Raw genomic sequence first — 19,254 nt, forward strand, 5'->3', positions numbered from 1 at the left:
CCAGATTTTGTCGTCCAGACTGCAGTCTGTCATAACAAATTGGGGGAATCCCTGTCTAGGCAATATACAATTGATGTACACTGCAAATGATCAGATTGGGAGATTACTGGCCTCAGAGACTTTCTACAGTACAGCTCTTCAAATTCACTTCATGTTTTTTCTAGGATAAGATTTCTTTTTTCTTTTTTTGGTGACTGATCAACTTTGCATTGAGGGTATTGCTAAAACTATCCATAAAAATGATACAAGAACAGGTCAGGTTTTTTCTTCCAGAGTCACATGCTGTTGTCAAAATTGTCAAAATTAACATTGTAGCTGAGAAAAAAACATCCTGTCTGCTCTGTGAGGTGTGTCAGCTATTCTCCTCTCTGCTAGGGATTAGAGTGGTTTGTCTGTAATTGGTTTATTTGATAACCAGAACTGAACAGATGAAATCCCTTTTATACTTGCACTGGGGACACACAGATGAAGAGCCATGCAAAGACTTTATTGCATTTTCAGAGCGGGAAACCTGAATGGCAGCAAATATCTGCTATTTTGCATCTGATAATTTGGTGAGTAGATGTGGAAGTACCTCTCTTAGATATCATTTGCGGAGAAGGTTCAACACTAAATTTAACTTGCACCATAGGATTTAATACTACTAGCACGCCCTGTGGGAAAAGATTAATCTAAAATTCTGATTTCTGCTTGATCAAAGGCACTTATAACTTCTTCAAGGTTATTCTAAAATGCTGATTCCTGATTGATCAAAGGCATTTATAACTTCTTCTGTGTAATACAAACTACACTCCTCACTGTAGATTTACCTAGAATGATTTGGCCTGACCTGAAGAGACTACCTGAAGAGGATCTGTGTTCAAAGCAGTAGACAAGACTGTCATCTCCTAATGAATTTCAGGTGGTATATAAAGTCACAGGTAGTGAGTGACAGCATGCAATATAGCAAACTATATTCTGTGTTTGACTCCAATGCAGAGTTTTTGCTGTTATGTTCACAACGTAAGAAGATGCCTTCTTACAAGTATGAAAATTATATAGTAAGATTTAAAACCGAATACAATGCTCTGGTTTTTAATCATAATACATTTTAAAGTACACTGGAACTTCTAGAATTGGATCCCTATTGCATAAGTATCATTAAATTTTTCCATCTGTGGGCTCTGCTTTTAAAAGTGTGAGGTAGGTCTCACTGGAAGAAAACATAGGCACATGTTAGGATTAGGAAAATTTAAGCTAGGGGAGTGAGTGAGGGAGAAAAACAATAAAATAAGACAAAGATACACTTTAGGTTTTGCTTTTTAAACTCTTCTACTATTCTTGTTTATTTCAGCTTTCATAAGATGGTTAATAGTGAAAAAATCCAGTTGCTTTACTGTATGCTTTGCAACTGGTACATTTTTAATAGTTTTGAAAACATAAGGAAAAAATCAAGTTTCATTTTTTGAGAAGAAACCTTGAAATTCACAACATCTAAAAGACTTTCAAAAAGATGTGGGTATTTATACACATTGGATAATCAAATTACTTGATAATTGAGTTAATATTAAAAAAAAGAAAAATACATAAAAAACCAATAATGCCAAAATAATCTTATGCTTCTTTACATGTATATTCATCACGTAGAGGTGCAGACAGTAACAAGCCAAACAACTGACTGAAATTAACACAGCTAGCAGAATAAAGACAGAGGAACCTGGTGTGGGTTTTCTGAGTCAATGCAGAAGAGGACATTCAGCATCACCAGAAGTTCTGCAATGACACATTCTGAGATGCTACAAAGGGTCTGAGTAATGTCAAAGTTACACAATTCCTGACCAGGAAGATTCCTATAGCCAGCTCTCATTTTCTGCACTTTCAACTGCAGCATTCTTCTTTTCAGCTGTTCCATTTGCATTGCTTGTTTCTTCCAAAACTACCACTAAACTTGACAGGGTTGTGTGAGGATCAAGCAGTTTCACAAGAGGTATGTCCACCTTTCTCTCTTGAAAGACACGGTTCTGAATTGTCATAGCTAACATAGAGTCTATGCCCAAAGATGAAAGTGGTGTATTCATGGTTAGTTCATCTGCGTTCACTCCTGTGAGGTCACTCACCAATGAGGTGATGTAGTCCTCGGATTTGAGAAAGGCAGTCTCTGGGACTTCAGTTTCCTCAGGGGTTCCAATCTTGTTCCTGAAATCTTCTGACATAAGTGATACAAAGCGACTTTTGAGTGAAATAATCCGAGTGAAAACATGATGATACAAAGCTTGAAAGTTCAATTTGACGACAGCTTGCTGTGGGATGTTTATAAGTAAGGTCTTCCTGAGATACTCATGAATTTCATGCACTTGCAGAATGTCTATGCCCTTGGATCCCAGGATGCTCTGAATGTGGCTTTGATTGAGCAGAATGCCAAGGTTCAAAGCACCCCAGTTAATGGCCTGGCCTGAAAGCCCACAGTTCCTCCGGTAGAGGCAGAAGAGATCCAGGAAAGAGTTTGCAGCTGCATAGTTTGTCTGGGTGGCATTGCCCAGAAAGGAAGTAACAGAGGAGTAGCACACAAAGTAGTCCAGCTCCTGGCCTCTGGTAGCCCAGTGAAGATTTAGGGTCCCTGCGACCTTTGGGCTCAGCACTTTGTGAAAGTCAGCCAGCCTCAGGACTTCAAGGTGGCCATCGTGCAAAGCAACAGCACTTTGGAATACACCTTTGATCGGACTCCCCACAAAGGTGTTGGCAATGGACTGGAAAGCCTTCTCAACATCACCGGTCAAAGTCACGTCACACTGCACAGACACTACTTTGCTCCCTTTGTACTGCTGCTGCAAAGCCCTCATCTCTTCTTGCTTCTCGCTGCTGGGAATTCTCCTGGAGAGTATTGCAATACACCCTCCTCCATTCTCGGCTATGAATTTCACCGTTTCAAAGCCAAGTCCAGTGAGCCCCCCGACTACCACATAAACAGCGTTCTGCTTGAACAGCTGCCTCTGGGGCTCGTACAACGGGATATCTGAAAGCACACTGATGTCCTTCTGCCTTCTCAGGACAGCAAGGGGAACAGAAGTGCAGGTAAAATAGGACATCACAGAGTTTAGCCCTTCAAAGTTCTCCGTCTGCTGAAAAACAGAACCCGAGAGATGTCTAAACTGTTTCATATCCATGGAACTGACCCAGGCATGTACAGTCTTGTGCAATTCCTTTAGAGGTGCTTTCCGGAAAAGGCTGGAAACGACAAGGACATGAAAGCTGATGTTTTCATGATCAATTTCACTGACATTCTGGATACATTCGGACTGTTGATTGCCACACACCATCACCACATCTTTAAGAAAGTACATGTGGGCCAGATCCTCCAAAGACAGTCTGTTCACTGGAGGAAGAAGAACAAAGGCATTGCACAGGTTGATATACTGGAATACGTTAGGAGCGGGCTTTGCAAGGACTGTCCTCCAACCCATTTCTTCTGCTGCTGCAGAAAGAACGTGGCACAAAACCGATGATGGCTCTGTAGTTATAATACCCAAAGTTCTGCCATGTTTCCCCTTGGGTAACCTCTGAGTGAAAATTTCCCATGCAATGATGAAGTATGACACACAAGGAACACTCTGGAGGAAGGGGAATTTCTTTGCCTTGAAACAAACTGTTGCTGGAATCTGAACTCTGGATGACGCAGCAGTGGGATAACATGAAACCACATGATCTCCCACTTTCACTTTTCTCACGTCAATGCCTGTTGCAGTGACTGTGCCACTGAAATCAAGAGCTAAAAGTCTGTGCCTGTCTCCTGCTTGTGAGTTCCAATACAGTGTATTACCAAAGTTGCAGCTAGAAACACTAATGGGAAAATAATCTTCTGAGTGGAGACAAATTTTATCCACTTGAATTTCAACACTCTCTTTGTCCAGCTGAGTAGCAGCGCCGGTGGATAATTCCCCAGACAAGTCTTTTGCTGCGTACGCATCAGAAGTGTACAAAGTGAACGTTTGTGATTTCTGGAGAGATCTTACGGGTTGGATGTAATCTGCATCTACAAAAGGTGTGCGTCTGATTTCGGACACATAAATCCTTCCCTGGCTGATGCAAACTTCTGGATAGTCCCCACCTTTGTATTTAACAAGAACATCTGCTAGCACTGAGATGTCCAGGGAGGTGGAAGAGCTGAGGTCAATCAACTGAAATGTGATTTCTGGAACTTCAACAATACAAGTTCTGGTCATGCCATATAATGCAAACCCACAGTTAACGTGGTCCACATATCTCTCCGTTGTTCTGTAGGTGATCACTCTGATGGAACAGTGGGATGTCTTCTCTCTTAGTGCCACCACTACCTGGCGATAGGCTTCACAGCACTTTGCCAACTGATCTACCGCTTCCCTTGGGAAGTCTTCATTCAACTTTTGAATTCCCCACAGGAAGAGGATTTCATCATAAGCCTCAACCTCTGCTCTCATTTTATTCTGTGTCTGGCCTTCCACAAGGCATTCCCAGTCTTCATACATAACATATCTCGAAGCAGGATGCAAGTACTTTTTGAGCTGCTCAGCTATCCCAAATCTGTCTGCAAACACAATGACTCTGGGCTTAAACCCCAGATGTCCAATTGTCTGTGAAAGAGAGACTTCTTTCCACTTGTTTTCAAACAGGAATTCATTGTCTCTGGAAGACGCTTCCTTCACGAAAGTGATGGCAACATGCTTGAGCTCAGCCAAAACAGAGCCGTGTTTGCCCACAAAGCATCCACAGACCTCAAGGCAGTTTCCAGTGGACTTGCTCATTCTCATATATATCATCATTTCTTCCTCCAGTGGGCGGAGCACCACCAGGCTGCCTATCCCTGAGGGAAAGCCTGCTCTGGACTGGAATGTCCTTGTGGTCAAGACAGCGGTCATCTGCAGAAAACAGTCGAGCAGCACTGGGTGGATACAGTAGCTGTACATGTCTCTGAGGGTCTCCTCATTCACCTTTATGCTGGTTATAGCTTCCTTTAGCTCCTGGCAATAATGCACATCACTGAGCTGCCTGAATATGGAGCCATACTGAAAGCCAACCTGAGACAGTGCTTCATAAACCTCCTCTCTGCTAATCACTGACCTGCATCTTTGATAGATGGCTGGGAAGGAGATGCTGCTTTCTTCCACCACAGTTTCAGGCTGCTTTGCCACTTGGCCAGCAGCATAAACCGCGCTGGAGGAAGAGAGAACCTCAAAGGTTGTCATGGCTTTTTGCGGACTCAGCTTGATACTCAGCACTTGGGAACTCTGTGTGAGAACACACGGCGCAGAAAAACTGATACTCAGCTGGCAAGTGCTCAGAGGCACTTTAGGCCTTGAGTTGCTCATCACAGAGGCCAGACCAAGCTCCACATAGAAAGCACCAGGGACTAAGGCCACCCCATTGTTCTTGTGCTCATATAAGTATGGCGTTGTGTCCTGGGACACCAGGCAGCCAAACTCCACATTGTCACTGTTTATGCCATAAATCAAAGGATGACTGGCGCTGACACCTCTTTGGTTTGCTTGCTGGTGGATATCCAGACAGGCCATGAGTTTTTGGCGATCAAACTGATATCGTGGAATGGCCACCGGAACACTTTGATACCCGTTATAAAAGTGCTGCCAGTTGGGATTATACCCCAGTTCAAACAGATTTCCTACCAGAGTGAAGAGCGTCTGATATTCTACATCCGTTTGCAAAGAGGACATCACCTTTGTGCCTTTTCCTAGAGTTTCCTTTATGCTTCGCTGCAATGCTCGGTGAGGACTTATTTCCACAAACACCACGTTTTCCCTGCCTCTGGCTGCACTTTGGATGGCTTGTATGAAAGCAACAGGCTCACGTGTATGCTGCGCCCAGAATCCGCCCTGAATAAAGTCGTTTTCAGATGCAGCCACACCAGTCAGTGTTGAAATCACTTCAATCTCCCCCTTCTGCTTTTCTAAAGGCTCTATTTTTTCTTCCAGCTCCCCGAGGATCATATCCATGCTGGGGCTGTGGTATGCAACTGGAACATTTAAAACGTGAAGAAAGATGTTTCTCTGTCTGAAAGCTTCAGCTAAGTCTCTCTGGACAGCTTCCACAGTGCCTACACTCCCAGACAAGGTGCAGGAAACGGGGCTGTTGAAAGCAGCAATGCACACCTTTCCCGAATAGGGATGCAGGCGTTCAGCAATCTCTTCAACAGGGATGTTTCCAACCACCAACATTCTGCCACTGGCAGTCTTTGCCTGCAGCCTGCTCCGGTGATAAATGACTTTGACTGCATCTGCCAGCGAAAGGTAGCCAGCAATATGTGCAGCAGCAACTTCCCCCACTGAGTGGCCAACAGCAGCAATGGGCTTAATACCCCAGTGCTTCAGGAGGGAAGCTACAGCAACCTGCAGGGCAAACAGCAAGGGCTGGGAAAGCTCTGGATTCAACAAGTCCTTTGAGCTACGATTTCTCCCTGGCAGGAGGCTGATGGCAGCGTGCTCCTGAAAAAGGTCTTCTATCTCCTTACACTTGTCTCTGAACACTGGCTCTGAGCTCAGCAGTGCCTCACTGAACTCCTGCAGCGTGACACCATTGCCACAGAACACAAACACCAGCTGTGGTTCCACCTTGGACATGGCAGGTTCAGTGCTCGCCGCCAACTTAAGCTCTTGCTGCAAGTGTTGGAGGGAATTTGTGACAAACGCTTTTCGGTACCTGTAGCTGGCATGGCTTCTTCTGCAGGCAGATGTATAGGCCAGGCTTGGGAGAGTTACAGAGCTCCTTGTGCTCAGCTGCTCAGCTGTATCTGCCATTGCCATCTGGAGGGACCTACGGGATGCTGCTGACAGCAGAACTAATTCCAGGGGCTTCTTAAAGGCAGGAAGAGCCTCTGGCTGCTTCACCTGCCTGACTACAACATGAGCATTGGTTCCTCCAAATCCAAAGCAGTTGATGCCAGCTACTCTTCCGTACTCACTGGATTCTTCCCAGGGCTCTACAGCTGTGGCCACGGCAAGGTTTAATTTCTCTGCATCGATGCTGCTCATCTCCTTCGAGTAATGCAAGGAGGGAACAATCTTTCCATGATGCATCATCAGGAGCACTTTGATCAACCCGGCTGCTCCAGCAGCCGATTCCGTGTGCCCAATATTTCCTTTCACTGAACCGATTTTCAGAATGGAAACTCGGGAAGACCTGTTCTTGCTAATGACACTACCCAGGCTTTCAGCTTCAGTAGGATCTCCAGCAGCAGTTCCGGTGCCATGGGCTTCAATGTACTGCACAACTGAGGGATCAACACGACTTTCATAAATGCTACGCAGTAACTTCTCTTGCTCTATTTGAGATGGTCTCGTGATCGGAGTCATGGACCTGCCGTTCTGATTGACCGCACTGATGTTTATCACACCCCAGATTTTGCTGTAGTCTTCCTTTGCCTGTTCCATGAAAAGTTAAATTTCTTTAATAAACTCATGCTTTCTCTGTAGAGGAGACAACAAAACACCACAACAAAGCCAAGAATACACAGAATATGATGCTAACTTTTAAATGTGGGATCCTTTTCCTATGCTAGGGGAAGTGCATGAATGCTTAAGAAATGCTTCATTAATCTTAAGCTTGAATTGGAAAAACTTCTCTGGAAAAGAAGTTATTAGAGCTGAAGACACAAATCCAGGCAAGCAACCAGTCTTATTTCAGGCTGCTTCACAAGCAGCCTTACCTTTTGCAGTGGTTTGAGGAAAACAACACCGCAGCCTTCTCCCCTTCCATAGCCATCTGCCTTCTTGGAGAAGGGTTTGCTTATGCCCTCCGGAGAGATCATTTTTGCTTTACTGAGAGACACAAAGGTGCGGGGATCGATGATGCAGTTCACCCCACCACAGATTGCTGCCTCACAGTCTCCTGGAGTCAAACAGAAACATACTCATGTTGAGATGGCCCAGGTGATAGATAGGAACAGTAGCAATCCTGATTCCATTGTCCAGCATCTCTCCAGTCCCGTTACCTGATTTAATGGCTCGCAAGGCGTAGTGCAGAGCAAAAAGAAAAGATGAACACGCAGTGTCAACAGTCAGGGACGGTCCAGTCAGATTAAATGTGAAAGAGACTCTGTTGGCAGCAATGCTCATTGCTGTTCCAGTACCATCATAATGATTTATTTCACTCACTGCTCTGCTGGTTATGATTTCATAGTCTCGATTCATGAGACCTGGAAAACATCAGATTTGTGTCAAGTTAACCCAAGCCAACAACAGGCACGTACAGCTCGAAACCTGACGGCGTGTTTCGGTTTTCAGCGTTAAGACAAAACCACGTGGCATCCGTGCTCCTATGGTGAAGCTTTGCTCCAACACAAGTCAAAGGCAAAACTCACAGCAATTTCCCCTGGACTCAACTTACACAAACATACCTAACACTTGAAATTCCTACCTGCCCTGGAAACAACAGGCCTTTCCTGATGGCTTAGCTCACTGTGTGATGCAGCTAAGGTCTCTGTAGCCTGCCGAGACCCCTGTATCTCAGTTTGAGACGGCGTGGTTTAGTTCAGCTATGAGAATAGTTATCAACAAGTTACACATAGCATAGCTTGGATATAAATGTACAAGACATTAGCTTCAGTTCCTCAGATGTACCAAGTTAAAGGTCACAGCACAAACTACATCCAATACTTTGTATTTATCATCACTTTTCACACTGTGAGCCAGTAAGAAATAGAAAAGAAGAAGGGGGCCTCTGAGAGCAGTTGTGTCCTTTTTCTGGGAACACTATGCTTGGAATACCGTGGATCCCCAAGTCCACATGTGGACAATGCAGTACCTGTATTCAGAGAGCAAGGAATAGTGCCCTCAGTGGAAGAAGAGCACTCTCAGACTAAAAGGTAATCTAAAGCATTTCCCCTATAGGCACATCAGCCAAACTACCCCAGAAAACTCCTCCTTAAAGAGATACAGATTATACCAGCAATAATGTGCTGTTCCTCTAGTATTGTCTTTTAAATGTCTTCCAACAGCCCTCGGTATCATCTCCTCAGTAACTTTTCTGGTACTGACACAAGCAGTTGGACAAGTGCACCCCTGTACCATTCTAATGTCCACAGGAGGATTTCTGCTGCTTTGAAAGGATATTAACCCCCACAACACCTTAACCAACGTTATACTGGAAAACAGTATGCTGGGCAAAAAGGGTAGGCCTGTGTAGAAGCCCAGAAGATAAGGGGCTAATGTGTACATGTCAAACACTGGCTGCCAGATACCCAGGGAGCCAACCAAGGATTGTCAGTAATAACCAAGAATTGTTGAAAGAACAAGAGGAGAAGGGCACCATGGGGAAGTAGGGCAACACTTTTCTGGGATAAACATTCCTTGTTCTGCTCCAGAGACACAACCACAGAATCAAATGGGTTGGAAAAGACCGCTAAGGTCATTGAGTCCACCATGTGGTCAAACCCCACCCTGTCAACTGGACCATGGCACTAAATGCCACATCCAGTCTTTCCTCTAACACCTCCAGGGACGCTGACTCCACCACCTCCCTGGGCAGCCGATTCCCATGTCCAGTCACCCTTTCTGTGAAGAATTTCTCCCTAATGTCCAACCTGAACCAATCTGGCACAGCCTGAGGCCATGTCCTCTCATCCTGTCGCTAGTTGCCTGGGAGGAGAGGTTGATCCCCACATCACTACACCCTCCTTTCAGGCAGTTGTAGAGAGAGATAAAATCACCCCTGAGACTCCTCTTCTCAGGCTAAACACCCCCAGCTCCCTCAGCTGCTCCTCATTGGACTTATGCTCCAGACCCTTCCCAGCTCTGCTGCACTTCTCTGGACTTAACTCCAGCACCTCAATGTCCTTCCTGAATTGAGGGGCCCAAAGGGGACACAGGACTTGAGTTGTGGCCTCACCAGTGCCACATACAGGGGAAGAATCACTGCCCTGCTCCTGTGGTCACACTATTGCTGATACAGGCCAGGATGCCACTGGCCTTCTTGGCCACCTGGGATCACACTGGCTCATGTTCAGCTGCTGTCCACCAGCACCCCCAGGCTCTTTTCTGCTGGGCCACTTTCAGACCACTCTGTCCCCATCAAGAAATGAAAGACAGCATCATCACAGAAGTGAGAATGAAGCGTTGACCCAAGGTCAGTCTGGGCAGGGGAAGGGTCAAGAGCACTCAAGACCCAAGACCTTCAAAGCCTCTGATGCATTTCCAGAAAAGACTGAAAGAAGGGACTGGACATGACAACTAATTTGCATAGAAAGAGAGAAACATGTCTTCAGGGCAGGGAAACCTCTCTATAAAAAAGGTATCCCCATCTAGGCCAGGGGGTGCCCCCAGGACACTGGACATGTCATTGGCCAGACTGATGCTGGAATCAGGAGTGGTTATCTCTTTTTCACTCCTTTTCTCTTTCTCTCTCCCTTTCTTTATCTCTTCCTTTCCCCCTTTTCTACCACCCTACCTCTTTATCCACAACCCACTGCCATGTGCTGATATAGCAGGTCAGTGACCAACAGTCCAATTTCCATGCCAAGTGTGTAATTTATTAATAAAACTTTTCCTGCAGACCTCATCATTTACGAATCCTGGGTGTTCCCTTCCCCTTAAGGGTGAAACGTCACAGCCTGGCTTGGGAGTATCTTTCCCAAGAAGGGCTGGGTTGGGGAGGCAGTTTTAACTCTTTCCTGCTTCACTTCAGTGTCTGAACACAGGAAGAAGAGCACCAAAAAGAGACACAGGAATTCTACCATGAACTCCCAGAGTCTCCTGGTAATTCTTACCAAAAGTAACCAGTAGTGCCATAGCACAGTAGCCTTAGATCTCCAGGCTAGATCCAGCCTAGATCCAGCCTAGATAACATGGAAAGGTTATGAAGGAGTGCTCCAATCTTTGTGAGGTTTTCTTTTCTTTGCTGTGAAAGTTTCATCTTACCAATAAAAACACCTGTTCTGGTGCCACTGACAGATTCTACAGGAACTCCTGCATCCTCCAGGGCTTTGTATGTGCACTCTATCAGTAACTTCTGCTGTGGGTCCATGCGTTCAGCTTCCATATTATTAATCCCAAAGAGGTGGTTGTCAAATGAATTAAATCTGAAATGCACAGACCAGAATATGATATGACATACGTATAGAAGATGCTTTTACTTCTAGACTCACAGTAAGCATTTTTTGCAATGAAAAGCAGAGCAGTAACTGGTGTTTAGGCCACAGGTCCCATTTCCGAAATTCAAAGGAAAATGTTTATAAACCAAAGATGTTTCATGTCCCACCACAAAATAGGTCATTTTATCAATGATTCTGCATTTCAGAGGTAAGAGCCCGCTCCTACCCATTTTTATTCTTATAGTTATTGCACTAGTACCAACTGGATTCCTCAGATCATGAAATGTGCAGAATGAGACTCCCTCTGCTGTAATGTGGTCATGGCCAACGAGTTATAAACAAATATTGTTTTCTACATCATTTTAAGCCAATACAGACCAATGCTTCACAATTTAAAACCAAAAGGTAGAGGATCAGCTCAGGTGTTTTCAAGGGATACCCATGCTTCTCCAACAATATATTCAAAATACTTTCAGTGGGTGTATGCGTGTGTTTGTCTTTAAAAGCACCTTCAAAATTGGCCCATGCTTACAAAAGACCAAGTCCAAGTTCAATCTTGTGTCCCAAGATCAGGTTTGTATGGCCTTCTATCATCTCTTGATTTCAGAGCAGGATTCAATAGCTAACATGGGACTAAGCAGTAAATTAATTCTGGGTCCTGTGATTCAACCTGGCCAAGTATCAATCTCAGGAGACAATAACATTTCTTCTGTGCATGTCAATGTCTCCTTTGAATGAAGCTCTACAGCCTGAGGATTTAAGGTGAATGTGGAATTCAAGTAACAGACACTTATGCTGACCTTAATCTGTAATCTGCTATTCTTCACACTGGTCACAGCCCCTGAACAGCTGTACCCATATCTAAGTACCACACAAACCCGAGGTGCAGCAGGGTAACACACTCACTCATCGAGAAGAGCAGCTCGTGTTGTACATATTTTTCCTGGCTTGTTATCATCTGGATCATACCATTCCTTGGCATTAAATCTCTCGGGGGGGATTTCTACCGTGCAGTTTTTGCCTTCCTCCAGGACTTTCCAGAAATTGTCAATTCCATCTCCTGTTGTACAGGTTTTTAAAACAGATTAAATTATGCACTCCCCCTCCCCGTGCAGGCTCAGAAATGCACAATCAGCTACAAGGACCTCCCATGTGTCAATCTAGGCTGCTCAAGAAGACTTGCCACAGAAAGAAGTGATCAGTCTTTGGTGAGAGGAAAATGAAAAAGCATCACTGATCTCCTCACTGCTTGTCTAAAAGCAAAGGAGCCCCACAAAATCCTTAACCACCTTCTCTCCCCATTTCCCTACCATCTCACTGCATCTGTTCTACATACTGTAATAAAGCAAGAAGCTTTCTTGGAGGAAAACCCAACCAGTTTATGGTACAGGCAAAGCTGATGGTAAGGTCCAGCCTCTGGTCTGTCCTGTCCCTAGGCATGCAGAGTCCTGTAACAATGCACAATCACCCAGCCAGTGAACACGCAGAAAGTTCAAATCACCCCAGACCCATCCAGCTCCTTTGTATGAGTTTCGTGTGCAGCTCAATGCCCTGCCCACAGCCAGCACTGCAGCTTCTGTCTGTCTGTCTGTCTGTCTGTCAGCAGACAGATTCAAACCAATTCGTTTCAACCACAGCGCCACCTTTCAAAAAGATCCCACAGGCAGCAAAGCAACAGATTCTGCTAGGGGGAAAACATGGTGTTTTCCTCCATTTCAACATTAATAAAAGACTCTGCTTTTCAATGTCCACTCAGAGCCTGCTTTGCTTTTACCCCCGACTCACCTCCGGGAAAGTTGCATCCTATTCCAACAATAGCAACTTCCTCTGCAGTCTCAATCTCCATCTCCTGGGCTGCACAAGACAGGAGTAGTGTCAGTCCAGTCAAACAATTATGCATTTACCTTTACATAAATACTCGGTTAAAAGGTGAACTTCCCACAAACACACAAACTTGTTCAAAACTTGATTAATCTTGAATCATCTACTGTTGGTTCTGACGACAAACGACACTTCCCACAAGTGACCTGAGCTGGACTATATTTTTCCTCTTGTCTCTACTTTTAGAGGAAAATCCCCATTTAGTTCCCCAAACTCTCTCATGCACAGACACTTCCTTTTTACTGTTTAACCTTTGCTAACAAAAGGTGAATCTTTTCAACAAATTAGATGGCAAAGATAAGAATTCCCTTTGGGACCAAATTAAATACCCCAGTATAGAAGTGACAGATGATTTCTTTTTCCTTGATTCTGGGAAAGGAACTTGTCAGATGAGAATCAGTTCAATTGAACTAATTAGAACTCGCTAGGATGCCCACCTCTAAGCCCTGCAGTCCTCCTGGACTTCCTTCAACCCACAAAGAGAAGAAGATTCCTCTAGAAAGGTTTTGTGGGGGATTCTTGGCAGTGAGGACAGATTCTCATCTGTGCCAGCTGTAGACAAATTTGGAGGAAAATATCTTCTGATAGAAGTCCACTTACAACCACCCCTGCCCCACCAGGTTCGGGAAAAAAAAAATTTCCTCGGAGGAAAGTGAAAGGAAAAAACTATTTATTTAACAGACACAGTGCACAATGGGAAAAGAATAATGCTAAATAATAAAACCTCTCGCTATGGAGAGAAACCTGGATAAATTTTAGAGTCCTTTCTGTGGGTATGGTCTCTCTTTCTCCCTGGAGCTGGAGTTTGGCATGGGAGGCCCCCCCTCTGGGCAGGTGTAAAGTCTCCAGGTGAGGTTCTGATGTTCTGGTGTTCTAAACAGTTCCAGAAGAGAAGAAGAAGAAGCCAAAGTCCCAGGGAAACAAAGGAGTTTAACTCTCCGTCTCTCTCCGGAGAAACAGCCGAAAAACTCGGAAGAAAAAAAAAAAGGGTGCTTCCTCTGCTCTTGCGACCGTAGAAGCACACAGAGGAGTAGCCTCTGTGTCCTTGAACACAAACTGCTTTTAAAAGTTCACTCGTTTTTTTTCTCTCCCCCCCTCTCGATCTCAGTTTAAAGGCACAGGATTAATTTCTGGCACAGGGAAGACAACAGGGAATACAGTATCATACAGTCACCGGGACATCATCTCAGGGATACCACAGCAAGGCCCAAAGAGCCTTTCTCAATCACTGACTGACAGTAGTGAAGCAGAGACGAGGCTCTTTTGCAGCCCCACACATCATTCAGAGTTATCATCTCTTGGAGGTTTGCTTTAAAACTGTGGTATATGCATTCTCCACAAAGTTGGTCTGCCTGCCTGTTGAGGTTCTGTTCCACACCAATTAACAGTCTTCCCTGTTCAGGTAAAATGAGTTTGTTTGTTTGTTGCTCTTCAGTGTATTGGGTTTGTTTTAAACTCAGACCATTCACAATAATGCATGAGACAACAAAGGGATTTGGAATACTTCCTGGCAATCTGCCTCTCCCTAAAATCTTGCTTCTATAATCCTGTAACCTTAGAACGACCCAGAAGAATCTGGACAGACGCATTTTTGCTTTACTGGCAGAATAGTCCTTTAGAAGACATTACTCTTCTAAAGAGACTTTATGGAAGTGGCAGAAAAGCACATGAACTGTGAGGGGGGAGTCTGCTGCAGATCCAAATAAATCTGCACACATAAATTGAAGCCTCTTTACCTTGAACTGCTCACCCACTCTAGATGGTGACTGCATAAGGATCTCCTTAAATGGGAGATGAGTGTCTAAGTCCCTGTAACAGTTACTGGAGGTCTGGTCAATAAAGGCAATGGAGCACTGTGGTGGTGCATCCCCCTCCCTTCTTCAGGCCACACTGTGATCTGAGACATGCTCATTAGGCCTCGGCCTTGATGAACAGCACCTGGGCTCAGCTCCTGTTGAGCTTATCAGAAACACTGTCTGCTCCCAGGAACTGCTGCTGTCTAGTGAGCTCCAGGATTTTCCATGAACAGCCTTGGAAACTATTTTCCTTGCCTGAATGGCATAATATCCCTGTTCTCACACTTTCAAAGAAACTGTGCTGACCCAAAGTGTGGCCAGGTTGCAACACTGTTCTGAATAAAGCCCACTCACTTGCAGCCCTATAAACAGCAGTCCAAAATGAGTCCTTCTGGGCTGCAGTGGGCTGCGACCAGTGTCCTCCCTCCAAGTGGGGCCTCTCAGAGTCAGAGAACTCTCAAGTTTGCTGTACTTGGAGAATCACTGAACAACAACAAATCCTGGGCCAAAACCCCCACTCCTCGAGGCTCAACCCTTCACCTACTGAGAAGACACGAAAGTATCCAAAGTGAGTATTTCACTACCTCCAAGGGGAATTTCTCACAGGTGCCTTGCACTGACCTTTATGTCTGTGTGCATACACACGTACGCATATGCTATAACAAATCTGGGAGAAATGCTACTCTCTTTGATGTTTAAGTACCTTAGGTATCTAAGTAAGTTAGGCCTGTAAGTAAGTTTAAGTTATAAGCCACATTTAATGCTGTTTATCACTAATCCCTTGCTAAATTTGTAAGGTTAAGTTTTAAGATACAAGTTAAGTACTGTTGAGTGTTGTTAAGCTTTTAGGTTGTATTCCTTTCTGTCCTTGCCCTTTCTATCCTTTGTCACATGCAACTAAACACACACACACATGCAAACATGCACAGATAGTTCTGAGTTCATTTCTGTTTTGACTGATTGGATTTTGTTCCTTTTTTTCCTCGCTGTGTCTTAATTGTCCTGTAAGTAGAAGAATGAACCTTGCCAATGAACCTTGTTTGTGCTGTTGCTTAATATTAAATCTGGTTTTCACTGATATTCTTGTCAGTGATTTTTTAAGTGATCTTAAACACTCATTCATATCAAGCACTGAAGAGAGCTGGCTGTTGGACCAATGCCACTGCAGTACTGCAGGGACTTCCTGTGGTCAGTGGAAACAAGGCACTGCACCCAGCCCTGGCGACAGGGCAGGATGGGCAGAGGGCTTCCTCCTGCACTTGGCCCTGCCCAGCTGCACAGCTCAGGGGTGTCAGCCTTGGGAAGTGCTCACAGGCAGGAGGCACCATCGCTGAGAAATGGCTCTGGGACTGGGAGCTCCTCACTGAAAAGAACTGAGAACCTTGATGCAAGCAAAACCCACTTCCTTGTCCCACTCTTTCACAGAAATGCCACAATACAAAGAAAGATACAGCCCACAGCTCATTTCACTGACAAAGAGAAGTGATACTTCCACTGCTTTCAGCTTTGCTGCATGTTATGTAAATGCCATAAAAACTGCAGGGGGAAGTAAAATTTTCAAGAGAAAGATGTAGGTGATGCTACAATTAGTGGCAGTGGTCAAAATTTTCATGTTTCTGCTCTGTTCCATAAAAACAATTTTATTGCTTTTATTTTAATGCTTGGAGCTTGTGGTTGTTTTGTCTGGGATAAATTAATTTTCTTCACAGTAGCTGGTACAGGGCTGTGTTTTGGATTTGTGCCGGAAACTGTTGATAACTGAGGGATGTTTTAGCTATGGCTGAGCAGTGCTTACACAGTGTCAAGGCCTTTTCTGCTCCTCACCCCGCCAGGGAGGAGGCTGGGGGTGCACGATGAGTTGGGAGGGGACACACCCAGGACAGGCAGCTGTAATCAACTCGTGGGATATCCCAGACCATATGGTGTCATGCTCAGTATACAAAGCTGAGGGAAGAAGAAGGAAAGAAGGAAAGGGTGATGGTATTTGTCTTTCCAAGTCACCATTACACACGTGATAGAGCCCTGCTGTCCTGGGGATGGCTGAACACTTGCCTGCAATGGGAATTAGTGAATTCATTCCTTATTTTGCTATGCTTGTGCATGCAACTTTTGCCTTTACCTATTAAACTGCCTTTATCTCAACCCATAGGTTTTCTGACTTTTACCCTTCCAATTCTCTCCCTCATCCCCTGGGGAGTGAGTGAGTGGCTGTGTGTGGCTTAGTTGCCAACTGCGGTTAAACCAGGACAGATGTCCTGCACCTGTCCTTTCTCTTTATTTGACAAATGTCATAATGTAATTTAAGTTCAGAGAAATGCCAGGTTTATTCAGCTTCTGTTTTTTGCCCATGTGTCCTCTGACTAGTCCAGAACTAGCAATGAAAGGGCCTTTGGCAGTTCCAGGTTCAGAACTTCCTAGCAGCACAAATATCCAGACAGGCCATGAATTTCTTGTGATCAAATGGGTACTGTGGAACAGGCACTGGGATACTCAGAGAAATGATTCAGGTAAAGAGCAAATGATGCACAGAGGGGCTGCCAGTCTGGATTACACCCCAGACCAAATGGGCTTGTGATATCCAGTGTTAGTGTGCCAAGTGTCTACATATCACTTAACCTCTCTTTGAGGATGTTTCTACAAACACTTGGGGTTTTATCCTGTTTCTGTGCTATTGCTTGCCTAAAAACAAGGCATTGCTCAGTGGTCTCTGAAGAAGCAGCAATCCCAAGAAGTGTTGGATCCACTTCTGTTGGTTTAAATTCAGTACTATTTTTTCCTTGGTTTCTAGTAGGGTATTCAAGCTGTGAAGCACAACTGAGACATCTAAAAGATAAGGACAAACATTTCTTCTTTTGCATTCTTGTTCTAGTTTCAGCTGAGATATTTAATTTTCTTCTTACTAGCTAGTACAGTGCTGTGTTTTAGATGTAGTATGAGAACAAAGTTGGTAACAAACTGATGGTTTCTTTGTTGCTTCTAGTTCTTACTCTAAATCAAGGACTTTTCAATTTTCCATGCTCTGCCAGCGAGAAGGTGCACAAGAAGCTGGGAGGGAGGATGGCCAGAAGAGCTCATCTGAGATAGTCAAAGAGTTGTTCATACCCTAGAACATCATGTTCCATATATAAACTGGGGGGATTGGCCTGGAGCCGCCGATTGCTGCTTGGGGGTGGGATGGGTCAGCAGGTGATAAGGAACTGTATTAAATGTGACTTGTTTTTCTTGGGTTTTATCCCTTTCTCTCTCTCCCCTCTTCATTACTATTACTATTAATTTTTATTATTATTATTACTATTACTATATTTTACTTTATTTAAATCACTAAACTGCTCTTATCTCTACCCATGAGTTTTACCTTTTTCTGCCTTTTATCCCCATCCCACTAGGGGAAGGAGGGGGAGGGATTTAGCGTGGCTACCTGGTAGTTTGTGGCCAGCTGGAATTAAACCATGACAGTGCTAAAACCAAATGTTTCTGAAAAGCACCAGCAAATTTGACATTTCTATGGGGAGGTACCTTGGCAAGCCCAGAGAGAGCAATTGATTTCTTGCTTTCAGCTGCTCAGGTGTGTTTTATATTTTGGGAAAAGAGAAATAGTTCCAGGCTTCCTCTACTGGGAGGAGCAGTCGGTATTTTCATAAACCATTTGAGGCTTTGTTTCCCATAAACCTATCCCCCCTCAGCCCCATATTTTCCCAAACTCACCAGCTTCTTATTTGCATAAAGACACCGAAAACAGGAACTTTCACTTCTTCGTAACTCTGTTGTGCATGCATTCAAGGACCACAGATATTGAACAGTCTCTTCACTGATGTGATGCAAACATTCTTTGAAGAAAATTTAATTAACCCCAGTTGATTTTTAACCAAGTCAGTCTTCAGAGTAAGCACTTTTGAAGACTGCCCAACTGATCAATGATCAACTTGGTAAATAGACCAAATGGAGTCTTGTTTCAAACTGAGCTGGGTTTGCAGCCACAGTATGGACTGTCTGTTCGGATTTAACACACTAGTATTTGTAGCATATAATCTATAAAATGCAGCCATAATATTTGTTCAGAAATGTCAACAAGAATTATCAAAGCTGTTCCTACCGTGTTAACTCTAGTGTTCAGTAGCTCTAGTATTTCCACATATTTTAGTTCCTTCTATGTACCTGAGAAGATATATGTCTCAAGTTGTAGCAAACAGCACTCTCTTGCTGTTAAACTACTGACTTTATGACCCCCAAAATATTTGAATCTGTATCTTCTGTCCCCATGTCACAAATTCCAGATGTCTTTCTGCTGGGTGAGAAAAATACATGACTTCTACAGTATCTTCTTCCCACCAGAGAGCCCTGGGAATTGCTGCATATTTATTTCTCGTCTAAACACCAGTTAATGAGGAGCTCACCATTACCTCACAAATTCCCTTCTGAATAACATAACCTGGTGTTCAAAGACCTGGGCTATTTTATTCACTGTTGTGCTGCTGCAAAAAGATACCTCGTTGCTAATCACAGCCTGTCTCTTTTGTTTTTAAA

General features: G+C 44.2%; 1 protein-coding gene across 2 annotated transcripts; it reads right to left on the reverse strand.

The window, feature by feature from the left end:
• Positions 1–1,298: 1,298 nt before the first annotated feature.
• On the reverse strand, positions 1,299–18,522 carry LOC116444855 (mycocerosic acid synthase-like). 2 transcript variants are annotated; one of them, XM_032110684.1, is made up of 7 exons: positions 18,436–18,522; positions 12,839–12,907; positions 11,960–12,113; positions 10,881–11,041; positions 7,958–8,161; positions 7,673–7,854; positions 1,299–7,388 (listed from the first exon to the last, which is right to left on the reverse strand). In XM_032110684.1, the coding sequence occupies exons 2-7, from the start codon at positions 12,897–12,899 to the stop codon at positions 1,830–1,832; spliced, it is 6,321 nt and encodes a 2,106-aa protein (XP_031966575.1). In that variant the 5' UTR covers positions 12,900–12,907; positions 18,436–18,522; the 3' UTR covers positions 1,299–1,829. The 2 variants fall into 2 exon arrangements, with proteins under 2 accessions (XP_031966575.1, XP_031966490.1); XM_032110599.1 differs by lacking the exon at positions 18,436–18,522 and having other exon boundaries at positions 12,839–13,260.
• Positions 18,523–19,254: the final 732 nt, after the last annotated feature.

Source organism: Corvus moneduloides, chromosome 1, assembly GCF_009650955.1.
Source record: "Corvus moneduloides isolate bCorMon1 chromosome 1, bCorMon1.pri, whole genome shotgun sequence".
NCBI classification, from domain to species: domain Eukaryota; kingdom Metazoa; phylum Chordata; class Aves; order Passeriformes; family Corvidae; genus Corvus; species Corvus moneduloides.